Source organism: Triticum aestivum, chromosome 6D, assembly GCF_018294505.1.
Source record: "Triticum aestivum cultivar Chinese Spring chromosome 6D, IWGSC CS RefSeq v2.1, whole genome shotgun sequence".
Taxonomy (NCBI): domain Eukaryota; kingdom Viridiplantae; phylum Streptophyta; class Magnoliopsida; order Poales; family Poaceae; genus Triticum; species Triticum aestivum.
Window position 1 is genome coordinate 405,616,097 of NC_057811.1, and position 13,017 is coordinate 405,629,113.

Genomic DNA, 13,017 nt, shown 5'->3' on the forward strand with positions numbered 1-13,017 from the left:
CCGAAGTCGAACTTGGTCAATTTTGACTGAAATTATTGAAAGAAATACATGAGTATTTATGATACCAAATCTATATCATATAAAAATATATTTCAGTGTGAATCTAATGGTATTGTTTCAACGTAAAAGATTGTCACCATTAGAAGTCATATCAAGCCGCAAGTCACAACAGTATCTGGAACATTTGTATATATATACTATATTGACTTATCACATATGTAAGTGGCGGCTTAGCCCATGGTACACACATGATTATGTATATATTTTTTCTCAAAACGGAAGGTAGGACTAAAGTGAAGTTGTGGACCTTTTTCCAGGTTATATGTAATATATGTAACAGATGTAAACTGCAGATTTCTGATCTAACAGGAGCACATGGGCACGTGTAATTTCAATCTAGGGCACAAACAAAAAGGGAAGGTGATAAAGTTGGCGTAGGCAACTTGTCGAATAGTGTTCGTGACCTTTAGGGTGTACGCGAGGATGCGTTTTCTTCTAGTGTCAGTGGCTCCTTCATTGATCTTCACCTCCCTTCTGGTGGTGGAGTTTGGGTTTACTCTCTTTCTTTCTGTTTGCCCACAACGCGCTAATCTATAAGCTGTTCAAGCATTTTGTGTTGCGATTTCTTATCTTTTGTTGTTAGTTGTAATCTTGGTTGGTTTTTTTTAAGGAGGATGACCCCCGGCCTCTGCATCTGGGAGATGCATGCGGCTTATTAATTATTCTCGAGGACCTTACAAAGTAAAACAACAATATGCCCGCCATCTTGGCAACATCAACCGCTACTTCAATCCAAATGATGAAGGGGTGCAAGCTGGGCCACATACCCAGACCTCTCACATAAGCCTAACATCTAAAGTCGGAGGCACCGACCGAGCCATCTGCCAGGTCCGGGGCTCAAACCGGTCCGACGCACTCACATGTGTCGCCACCGCCGTCTTCCCCTGGTCCATCTTCAGAGCAGATTGAGGTGACAACCTTGGCAGGTCCTCCGCCATCGACGCCATCACGACGCCAAACGACGACCTCCACCTACGTGAGCCTTGGCAGGTCCTCCACCATTGACGCCACCAAGACATCTTGGTTGGTTGGTGATTTTGTTAATTTGAAGTCGGTTTCATCTTGAGTCTACTTATTACAAAAAACTTATGCCACACTTCATTCGGTTAGACCATGCAGTCCCTCCTTATCATATTATATTACAACGTATACAAGTTTTGTTTGAAGTCATTTTTAGTAAACCTTTTTTGAGTTTCTTTTTGCAAACCTGTAACAAAATCACAGAAAAACATAAACATATACAATTGTCACTTTTAGAAGTCCCGTCAAGCCGCAGGTCGCAACAGTTTATCTTGACTTACCACATAGATAAGCGGCGGCTTAGCAGCCCATGGTACACGCAGGACGATCGTCTTTTCCTCGAAACGGAAGGCAGGACGAAATTTAGTTTTGGACCCTTATCCACGCTTCCTTCTGATTATACTACTACTAGTAAAAAAAAATTAACACATGCATGTGAACCAGCCGCAGATTTCTGATCCAACGGGAGCGCACGGGCACGCGTGATTTCAGTCTCTAGAGCTGGCTACTATTCTCGCCGCAGACGACGCCGCGGGCGAGTCAGTCGAGCGACGGAGCGCCACGTCGCCCGCGCGCTGGCGTCGGCCGATACATCGCCATTGGCGACTTCCCGTCCAAAATTAATGAGTCGTGGAGCAAGTCAACATTGACGCTGGACCGACGTGCGTGATCGATCGATCGATCGGCTGGTAAACTGTTGCGGCAAGCAAGCAACCCAAAAGCAGCCAGCGAAGCGAGACAAGTCAGTAACGAGAGGTCAGTGCACGGCCTCCCGGCCGGCCGCCTGCGCTTATAAAGGGCGGTATAAGCAGCCCGAAACGGGATGAGCTCCGCAGGGACGTAAGCTAATCGAAGCAAAGCAGCAGATAAAGGCCATTATAAGTGGTGGCACACGCGCGGGCAGGGGAGGTAGTACGCAGCGGCGGGAAAGGGGAGATGGCGATGGCCAGCGCGAGGAGCACCCTGGAGATCGTGCCCCACAGCGGCGACCTCGAGGTGCCGCCGGCGGACGTGCCGCGGCAGGACTCGCTCTACCGCGACGCCACCAGGCCCGCGCACGGCGGACACCATGGACAGGTATGCATGCATGGCAACGCCGTTGGTGAACTTGCTAGCGCGCTGTTATCCTAGCTACTGTCTATGTTCATCGCCTCGGCTAGTCGGACTGCAAATCTGCATGGCGCCATGGTGCATGCCCATCCGAGTTCGCTGTGTCCGCCTGGCCGTAGCTTCCACCTCCCTAACTTGACGGCGAATCACCGCAGCACCCACTGTGGGCTGTGGCTTCTTCCTCCTCTGCGCATGCGCTGCTCCGTCAAATTAAGCTAGCATTCTCTCCTCATCCTCCTCGCCCGCCGTTCCGACTGGCCGCCGCCGCCCGTCGCGCGGTTATGTAGTACGTAACTGAATCCACGACGTACAGTGCCACCGATGAACGGCACCACCACCATGCTCCCGCCTCCGCGCCCGAGCTGAAGCTGCTGGGAGGAGGAGGAAGGAGATAACGTGTGACCGAGCATGGTGGCACGTATACATAGGTAGCACGTTCCTACGGCTGTTCGACGTTGTTGAAGAAGTAAGTAACGAGATTTGTCAGACCTGCCGTACCGTTGTTTTCCATCACTTGGACTACTCGGGCAGACTTAGTAGCATCAAGTTGCTGTTCTTCTTTATGTCATGCCACCTGCATATGCATGCATGCTCTACCTTCTAGTAGTACTAGGTACGTACTCCCGTAGAAGAATTAATATGTCGATCCAAGTCCAAGCCTGATACTGAAATGTTCCTATCCTGTCTCTGCTGCTGGGTGGAGGAGGAACGAGCGTGTGACCGAGCATGGTACGTACGGTGGTACGTGGAGAGGAAGCATATAGTGCGTTCCTACTGCTGTTCGACGTGGTTGAGCAAGCAAGGAGATTTCTCAGAGTTGCCGTACGTTGTTTTCCACGACTTGGACTATTCGATCGGGCAGACTTATCAAGTTGTTGTTTGTTCTTTATATGTTATACCACCTGCATATGCAAGGGAGTAGAAGAATTGACATGTGGGATCCAAGTCCAAGCTTCATACTGTAAATGTTACTCCTACCTATCAAGTTGAACTACTCGGACAGACACAGACTTGTCAAGTTGTTGCTCTAATATAACATCTTGATGATCCAAGTCCAAGCTTTACAGCACTTACTGTAAATGTTACTCCTATCTATCAAGTTGGATTACTCGGACAGACACAGCCTTATCAAGTTGTTTGTATGTAGTACACCTGCATATGCATGCTCTAGTTTCTAGGTAGAAGAATTGTTAATAATATGTCGATCGAAGTCCAAGCTTTCATACTGTAAATGTTACTCCTGCGCACCAACAGGACAACTGGGTGAGGACACTGCGGCTGGGCTTCCAGTGCGTGGGGATCCTCTACGCCGACCTCGGGACGTCGCCGCTCTACGTCTTCTCCAACACCTTCAAGTACGGTGTCGGGCACAAGGACGACGTGCTGGGCGTCCTCTCCCTCATCATCTACAGCTTCCTGCTCTTCGCCATGGTCAAGATCATCTTCATCGCGCTCTACGCCAACGACGACGGGGATGGTGCGTGCCAACCATCATCTCTCACACACAGATCAATCAATCAATCAATCAATGTGTCACTCATCTGAGACCATCGTATCAGTCTGAACTTTGAACTCTCAATTCTTCAGGGGGAACGTTCGCGCTCTACTCGCTGATCTCGAGGTACGCGAGGGTGGCGCTGATCCCGAACCAGCAGGCGGAGGACGACCTCGTGTCTAGCCACCGGCATCTGTCGGCGACGAGGAGGAGGGCGCAGTGGATGAAGAACCTGCTGGAGACGAGCAAGCCGGCCAAGCTCACGCTCTTCTTCCTCACCATCTTCGCCACGGCGCTCGCCATCAGCGACTGCATGCTAACCCCTCCCATCTCCGGTACTCCTCCTCGCTTTCTTATCATCAGAATATGATAGGGGCCGCCTAATAACCTTGTACGTTTTTCTAACGAATTTGCTCGTGTAAATGTTTCAGTACTATCTGCAGTCAACGGTCTGCGACTGAGAGCGCCTCACCTGACAACAGGTACACAGAAATGCAGTACTGAGATGTGTACTACACGCATTCTCTCCCCTTTTCAATCGATTTATATGTGAGTGTGTGCGTAATCAGTTAAACCTGGGAAGTCAAATGGGAAATGTGCCCAGCTCATGGCTACTGTCAGCCATAGCCTGCCCTGTATGGAGACTGCTTGCACATGACACGTACAGTCTCAGATCACGTTTCCCATGAGAGCAAAATTGCAAGCTACGACAGTTCAGTTTAAACCAACTAGTTGCAGTTTCTGACCGTTTCAACTGGCTATTAATTCCTCTCCACGTTTAGCTCGCAAACTAGTCTTCATGTTATTAATAACCAGAACTAGACCGAGCTGTCAAGAAATAAAAATAAAAAGCCAGATCAGGATCAAGTTTGACATAGGACTTTGAGCGCCAGCCTGTTGCTGCTGACCCCCCTTGGTAGTGTAAAAAACAAGCAAATGAATCCCCAAAGATCTGGGAAAGAAACGACTTTGACCGACTTTCACCTGCATTTCTTTTTTTCGATAAAGACCTGCATTTCTACAGATTGCATTTTTTTTTCTTCTTTCAGAATTTGATTCCTGATGATATGATTTGGTTACTCTGAACAGATCAGATAGTGTGGATCACAGTGGGCATTCTGATATTGTTCTTCGCGGTGCAACACCTCGGGACCGACAAGATCGGTTACACGTTTGCTCCGCTCGTCGTCGTGTGGCTTCTCCTCATCGCCGGTATCGGGCTTTACAACCTGATCAAGTACGATATCGGCACCCTGAGGGCCTTCAACCCCAAGTACATCTTCGACTATTTCCGAAGGAACAAGAAGAAGGGATGGGTTTCGCTCGGTGAAATCCTTCTTTGCTTTACAGGTAAAAAAGGCACCTATCATTCTGATGATAGCATATATGGTACTGCATTCACAAAATTCCACACTGGCCAGTTTCAGGTGGTGTTGTACTATTAGCAAAAAATCTTATGAAAGCACAATTTGCACACACTGAACTTTCTTTCTGTGGGGGGCATTTACTGAACTTGACAGAGTTGTTCTTTTGTGACAGGCACGGAAGCCCTCTTTGCTGATCTAGGTTACTTCAGCATAAAGTCAATTCAGGTATAAATAACATCCTCTCTGACTGCCACAATTACACATTATGCCATGTGTTTTTGAAACAAAACTGTCAGGGAGACCCCTACATGATGCACTACACAATGTTGAGGGATAATGATATATATTTAGACAGAAGATTCCTTGACCACTTCAAAGTTTGAAGCTCTCTTCTTATAACTGTAAAAAAGATGAATAGGAAGATTTCCTTTGACTGCCAAAGTTCTGAAGATACTCCCACCGTTCCACGAGGTTTTTGGTATGGATAGAGTCTATCAGATGGAACTTTGGCTATTGTTTTTAACCCAAACATGTAAACTTCATAACTACAAAATACTTCTTTGAAAAATTTACAAAAAATATATTCGTTTGGAAATCACAATAATCCTTTTCAATAGCGACAGTGAAAATTAAAGAAGTTTGACTACAACTTTCTAGAATGCCATCTACTCCCTCCGTCCGGAATTATTTGTCGCATAAATGGATATATATATACGTATTTTTAGTTCTAGATACATCCATTTCTATCAATTTTTGTGACAAGTAATTCGGAACGGAGGGAGTATTTTAGATTGGGGTAGTAGAACTATTATGACTTTGTATACCATATATCATGTTGTTTATTTCCTAAATATGACCGTCACCTTTTCAATATGATTAGTGGAGTTTCTTATACTGACCTCTACATGGTGAACTGTATGTAGGAAATTCTAGTATTTTCCAAGAATATATATGAAGACTGAACTGAACAACCTTTTCCCTGTTTCAGCTGAGCTTTAGCTTTGGCTTACTCCCCTCCGTGTTGCTCACTTATATTGGGCAAGCAGCTTACCTCCGGACGCACATGGACATGACAATATCCAACGCTTTCTTCAATTCCATTCCAAGTATGTAATCGACAAGATACCTCACTAATCTACTACTATTCTACTCCATAAGTGCCGGGAGTATAAGTTATGCATCCTGAGGTTATGCATGAGAAACTAAATAAAATTTCCTGAGCAATTGCAGGCACTTTGTTCTGGCCGACGTTCGTCCTCGCGCTTCTGGCTTCGGTCATCGGAAGCCAAGCCATGGTCTCATGCGCCTTCGCGACTATGTCACATCTGCAAACACTTAGCTGCTTCCCGAGGGTGAAGATACTGCACACGTCAAGGCGTTACTCGGGCCAACTCTACATCCCTGAAGTCAACTTCTTCCTCTGCGTGGCTTCTTGTATCGTCACCATAAGCTTCAGGACAACCGGTTTCATCGCCAAAGCACATGGTAAAAATTGCATCCAACACATGCTTGAACAGAAAAAATATTTTTAAATAGCGGGTCATGCCTCATAGCGGTGGACCTCATCTAAACGTTACGTGTGCTATTTAAAATGTTTGTTCATGTGTTTGGACCAAAGTCACTTAGCCCAGGATCACTTCTAAACGCTATAGCGCGCTATTTAAACCATGACAGAAATCTATGCATGCTTATCTCAGTGGCCTAACGGACATGACGCGTGCTTGAACAGAGATCTGTGTGGCTCTTGTGATGGTGATCACGACGCTGTTGATGACGATCGTGATGCTCCTGGTGTGGAAGGTGAACATCTGGTGGATCGCCGCCTTCTTCGTCGTCTTCATGTCCACAGAGACCGTCTACCTGTCGGCGGTGCTGTACAAGTTCACCCAGGGCCCCTACTTCCCGCTGGCCATGTCGGCGGTGCTCATGGTGATCATGATCGTGTGGCACTACGTGCACGTGAAGCGGTACAAGTACGAGCTCCAGCACACGGTGTCGCCCGACGAGGTGAAGCACCTTCTCGAGCGCCACGACCTCAAGCGGGTCCCGGGGCTCGGCCTCTTCTACACGGAGCTGGTGCAGGGCATCCCGCCCATCTTCCCCCACCTCATCGAGAAGATCCCCACCGTCCACTCCGTCATCGTCTTCATCTCCGTCAAGCACCTGCCCATCCCGCACGTCGACGTTCAGGAGCGCTTCCTCTTCCGGCAAGTGGAACCCAAGGAGAGCATGGTGTTCCGGTGCGTCGCTCGGTACGGCTACCGGGACACCCTCGAGATGGCCGGTGACTTCGTGGCCACCCTCGTCGAGTACCTCCAGTACTATGTCCGGGACCTCAGCCTCTACTGTACGGCCGAGCCTCTCAGGACAAGCTACCCTAGCATTCGGATCGATAGCTTTAGATGGGAGAAGAAGCCCTCGGGGCGCTCGGGGCACTCGGGGCATGGCCATGGCATCCATGCCGAGGAGATGCTTACACCAATCCAGTCCTTCTCTGAGCTCACAATGCATCAAGTTGGTATGAGCAACCGGCTGCCGCAATTTCAGGTGAACAATCAAAACACGTACTACAAACTATATGTTTTTGAACTTGGCTGGATCTGATTGTTACTACTACTTGTTTTCACGTGAACTAGACGGCCAAGATGAACCTAGAGGAGATGCTAAGAATAGAGGAGGACCAAAAGGTGATCCAACGGGAGGTGGATAATGGTGTGGTGTACATACTTGGGGAGACTGAAGTGGTGGCCAAGCCTCACTCCAACCTCCTTAAAAAGATTGCCGTAAACTACATCTTCGACTTCCTACGGAAGAACTCTCGGAAAGGGGAGAAGATGTTGTCCATTCCACGCGGGCAACTGCTCAAGGTTGGTATCACGTATGAAATATAAATTTACAGGGCAAGCGGACAGCTTGTGTGCACAAAGGGTCCATGTAGATATGTGCATCATGCATGCCGAAGACTTCATGTGTTGGTTCATGGATTTGATGGGCGTGCAAACATACGTCTATGGGGCAGAATGAATGTACTCCATATGTAGAAGATATGTATGTGGATCTGTCCTCCCTTGTAGTCATCTTATTAGTCATGTTGGCTATGTGTTTTGCCTCCTCTTGGCGTGTATGCGAGATGTCGGTTGTGTGCATCCTAATTATAGAGTCCGGGTGTGAACTCGTTATGCTTATATCCCCTTGATGCGACTCTATAAGTCAATAAAATCACCCTTTACAAAAAGAAAAATGTATATCTATGTGGCTAAACAAAGAGACGTCTAGTAAGAAACTGTGTCGGGTTTCATTATTACACACTAGGTACCACATATTGTTGCTATGTCTACTAACCTTCAGTTGATATAGTTGCTAACAACCTAAATGAGTTGTTCAACAGGATGACCTTGGATGTTAGGGGGAGACCAATTAAGATAATGGTTGCATGCATTAGGGCAAAGATGATGGTTAAGTCCAATGGGAAGAAAATTGATGGAGAAAATGCTAGATGGGAGTAGATAATAACCTCTACTTATACATAGAAAAATCATAAGAGGCCAAGGGGACTAGGAACTACAAGTGTTTGTGTGCTGGTCCTAATGCGTGGCAAGTAAACAGTGGGGGGAAAACATATTTTGTGAATCTGGTAGAAAGAACATGTGGATGTAGGAAATGCCCCTAAAAAAAGATGTAGGAAATGAGACATGATAACAACACCTTATCACCATGTTGGTTTAAGCCATATATAAATCAAACCAGCACCCTCAAGACTTTGTCCATGAGTTATTAAAAAGTCTAATGTACATACTTGAAAGCATACAAGCCACTGATATACCATGTGCCTAGACCAGATGCATGGACGAAGACTGATACGAGAGACATTGACCCTCCTATTTTCAAAGAGGAAAAGGGCATAGAGCGAACCAGATGAAGGAAGGGACAATTTGAAGTCCCAAAACCCAGAGATACATCTATAGTAGGAACAATAATTTATATTCACATCCATTTGAGCGACAAGTAATATGGATCAAAGGGAGTAGTAACGACAAGAGACAAAGCCATATATGTACACCAGTTATGAAGTTCCATGGAGGTGGGGACTGCAGTTGAGAAAACATAAACACAAGGTATTAAGCATGTTTATTTTTTGTTTTACTGTCAATGTGTTCCGCTAATGCATCCATTTTATTTTTGCGTTTCAACAAAATAGAAGAAACACAAAGGAGAAATTAAATTCATCATCAGCTCCTACAGCTGCAACCTTATCTGGTACAAGGGCTCTTCCTTCGAGTGCTGGTCCATCTTCTTCACAGAGTGCTCATACCAAAGCAAGAATACACCACTAATATGAGTATACATGTACTCTGAATTCCCCATCTCTTTCTCTGTTCCTAGTGTCCTTCCTCTTCCTCTCCACGCATAGGGAGCAGGCTATTTGCACCTAAATTCGTACCGAGAAGTACTGGCAGGTGGCAGCACGACGAGCAATGAGTGACGAGTAAACAGAAATAGGGACATGCAGAAATCTCATCAAACGTATACCTCATATCGGGCCGGGCGGTTGACTGCTGGCCTGCTGCAGCTACACAAGGCCGGGTGCCGGGCACGGGGCACCCACTGCCGAGCGTGGACTGGGCGGCTGCGGGCTGCCGGCTGGGCGCGCTGGCGACGGGCAGGGGCGGGGCGTGTCGAGTAGAGTCGCCGGCGAGTTAGGACGGCGAGATCGGTGGGAGTGCAGAGCAGTCCAGAGGGGAATCAGGGGGACGGGAGGCAGTGCGCAGCGGCTTCCCCCGGCTACCGCGGCATTTTTTTTCGAAAATGATAAATCCCTTCAGATTTTAAGCGTGGCAATCCCAACATTTTTTATCGCAACTTTAATTCACGCGAGGTTGGCATACATGAAAATTTTCTGAAAAAAAAAGAACCAGAACAAAATTGCCGTGTTTTAACAACTAAAGTTGCCATGAAAAAAGATTCGGATTGACTTACTTAAAATCCGAACATTTGAGATTTATCAGGGTCTTTTTTTTCCTTTTGAGCAAAAGGCTACCGCGGTTCTTTTTTGAAGGGTTGAATTTTTTTTCTTTTTAACACAGTACAGACGCAAGCGCTCATATATACACATATACACTCACCCCTATGAACGCACACACGCACACCATATCCCTATAAGCACCTTTGAGAGACTGACCCGGCATATCATCTTGAGATTTTACGAAATCACCGTAAGCGCCTCGTAGTCGATGAAAACATCTTCTCCCGCCGAACGCGTATCGCCAGAAATCCTGAAATAAATCCAGGATAAATGCGACCACTAGGACTTACAGTAATATCTGGTCTTTCTGTCAGCCAAACATGCCGACCAAAATCCAGAGTAGTAGCAACTCTACCTAAACTATTTGCTTCAACATTTAAACTTCGTTTCTCATGAATAATTTGCACTGAAGCAAAGCCTGAGCACTTCAATTTTGATCTCTCTGACAATAGTTTCAGATGGCCCCTTGTATATTCCATTAACATGCTTCAGAGTGGATATACAGTCTGTTGCAACAAGCTTCATTGCAAAGCCATCGCTTTCGATATCTCCGGCTCTGTCAAGCCTGGGATTGCCACAGCCGAAGCACTTAAATAATCACCATTCTTCGAACGATATACATCATCAAATGCACCTCGATCACCATGCCTTCCACTACTGCGTCAACATGAATCTTTACGAATCCACTCGATGGAGGGTTCCACTTCATATCAGTCGCAGAAGAGCCCACACTTACTGTTGAGCTCTTGATGGGAATCATCCCTAAATCTGCAATGTGCCTATGAATGAACGGAAAAAAAGAGATTAGAATTATTCTTCATGTTCGGCGAAACTTACTGCGAGAGCGACCGTGCGACGAGTTGCCATTGTGTTTACTGGGCTTTTCTTTTCTTCGGGCCCATCCCTTAATCTCTTATGGGCTATGGTATATATATGGGTCGACTCAAAATTTCAGGGTGGCCGGCGGCCCACCCTGTCTACCCTATAGACCCGCCACTGTTGGCATCATAATCCAAAGGCGAGATTTAGGGCAACCAAACTACTCAAATGTAGTGGATACAGTAATCACAAAGTCATGGCGAGCGCCCCCATACCTTACAGAGGACCATGCCTACCATTGGGCAATGTTTAACCCATCAGAATCTCTCCATAGACTAGGTGTGTCAGGATAAAAACAACCATATAGACATGTAAACTCCAAACTCAGCCACAAATTCATTTACGCGATCTGAAAAGGACAAATTCAACAATGAATAGTGTTGAACAGTAAACATCAATGTTCATTAATGAATTTGTTTTGTCATACCTCATAAATGAATTTATGTTTGAACTTGGAATTTCACATGCTAATAAAACATCACCCTCTTAACATATTATTTTTTCCCAGAATTTCTGAAAAACTTCCAAGTGTTGTTCGGATATTATTTTTATTGTAATTTGGTTTTTACCGGATATTTTCTCGAGAAATCACTCTTTTTCTTTCACGACTAAGATCACAATTCAAACAAAGTTATCATACTTTCTCTGATCCGTAATGTGGTGCCTATAGATTTTTTTTCAAAAGTCAAACATTCTAAATTTGAACATTTTTAAAGAGTAACATCTAGATGTGCTCTAAATATCGCACACCTAAGTCTTATGTCTTTGATTTTATGCTAAGATTCGTGCAAGCGTTTTCTCTTGTCTTTTTTCTTTTTCTTTCTAGTTTGAATGAGTCACTTAGATGTGCAATAACTAGGGCACATCTAGATGTGCTCTAGACAGACCCAATATTTACATTTGGAATACTAAATGCAATCATCAGATACATCATGAGTTAACTTTTCATATTATATATGTTTGGCATTGTAGAAATGGATAATTTCCTTCTTAAGCTTTGTCAAAGTTTGTTAAGAAATTTTTTTTGCCAAGAAAAGTTTGTTAAGATTAACTTATCAGAAAAATTTATATGCACTGGATTATGAAACAGAGGAAGTACTCCCTCCGTCCCATAATATAAAAACGTTTTTGACATTAGGGTAGTGTCAAAAACGTTTTTATATTGTGGGATAGAGAGAGTAGAAATTTGCAGGCTATTTATAGACACATGCAGGACCGATTCTCAAAATGAACCATGTATGAGAAAAGGCCCCGTGTAAAAGTGATTCTCGTATACATTTCGTCCCCTTCGCTATGAAACAACTCGTATAAATTGCGGTATTTCACCCAGATCTCACAGTTTAAACTGAAACACTGTCTGGAGTAAAGACGCGAAATCCATCAACATCAATGTGGGTTAAATCTTTAAGCCCGGCGAGAAGGAGAAGGCGCCGGCACCGCGGCTGGCCCTGGCGCGCCGGCGCGAGGAGCTGGAGCCGGAGCGCTGGCGGTCGTCATGCCGGCCGAGAGGCGGTCGGCGATGACCCGATTGGCGGCGTCGGAGGTGTGGTACGCGTCCCAGAACACATACGCCTTGCGGTCGCGGCAGGGCGTCGAATCCGGCAGGCAGAGGCCCCCGACCTTGGTGTCCACGCCACAGCACGACGTGTCGAACGTCGTGAACCCTGCAACGAACACCAGCGCAGAAGAAAAGAAGAGGAGGCCAGGCACGGACCACGACGCACCGGAACGGCTTGGCCGGCGCCGTCGATGTTACCGTACCGTTTCTCTCAGGGTGGTTGATGAGCTCCTTGACGACGGAGTAGCAGTCAGCGAGCGCCATCTGCGCGCCGGGCAGCTTGGCGTTCATGCCGTCGAGCAGCTTCTTGGCGGCGGCGTTGAACTGCACGGCGTAGCTGTTCACCTGGGCTATGCACTCCCCGGTGGCCGACTTGACGCGCTGCGACGGGATGCAGCCCAGCAGGGGCAGCCCGTTGAAGGCCACCTTCCGCGCGCCGAGCCCGTACAGCCTCCGCATAGTTAATCAGTCGACAGGTTAACATTCTGTCTGTCAAATCGATGCA

General features: G+C 46.5%; 1 protein-coding gene across 1 annotated transcript; it reads left to right on the forward strand.

The window, feature by feature from the left end:
- The first annotated feature begins 1,921 nt into the window (after window positions 1-1,921).
- Window positions 1,922-8,307, forward strand: LOC123141760 (probable potassium transporter 16). Its single transcript, XM_044560836.1, has 10 exons — window positions 1,922-2,157; window positions 3,445-3,667; window positions 3,778-4,020; window positions 4,117-4,167; window positions 4,775-5,035; window positions 5,225-5,277; window positions 6,041-6,158; window positions 6,283-6,537; window positions 6,782-7,599; window positions 7,689-8,307. Exons 1-10 carry the CDS (start codon window positions 2,017-2,019, stop codon window positions 7,941-7,943), a joined length of 2,418 nt encoding a protein of 805 aa, XP_044416771.1. The 5' UTR covers window positions 1,922-2,016; the 3' UTR covers window positions 7,944-8,307.
- Window positions 8,308-13,017: the final 4,710 nt, after the last annotated feature.

Excerpts from the sequence above, each read along its gene's own strand:
- LOC123141760 (XM_044560836.1), top strand. The coding sequence starts at position 2,017 with ATGGCGATGGCCAGCGCGAGGAGCACCCTGGAGATCGTGCCCCACAGC. Across the intron at positions 4,021-4,116 it reads GCTAACCCCTCCCATCTCCG|TACTATCTGCAGTCAACGGT; the intron begins GTACTCCTCCTC and ends TAAATGTTTCAG. Across the intron at positions 5,278-6,040 it reads TCAGCATAAAGTCAATTCAG|CTGAGCTTTAGCTTTGGCTT; the intron begins GTATAAATAACA and ends TCCCTGTTTCAG.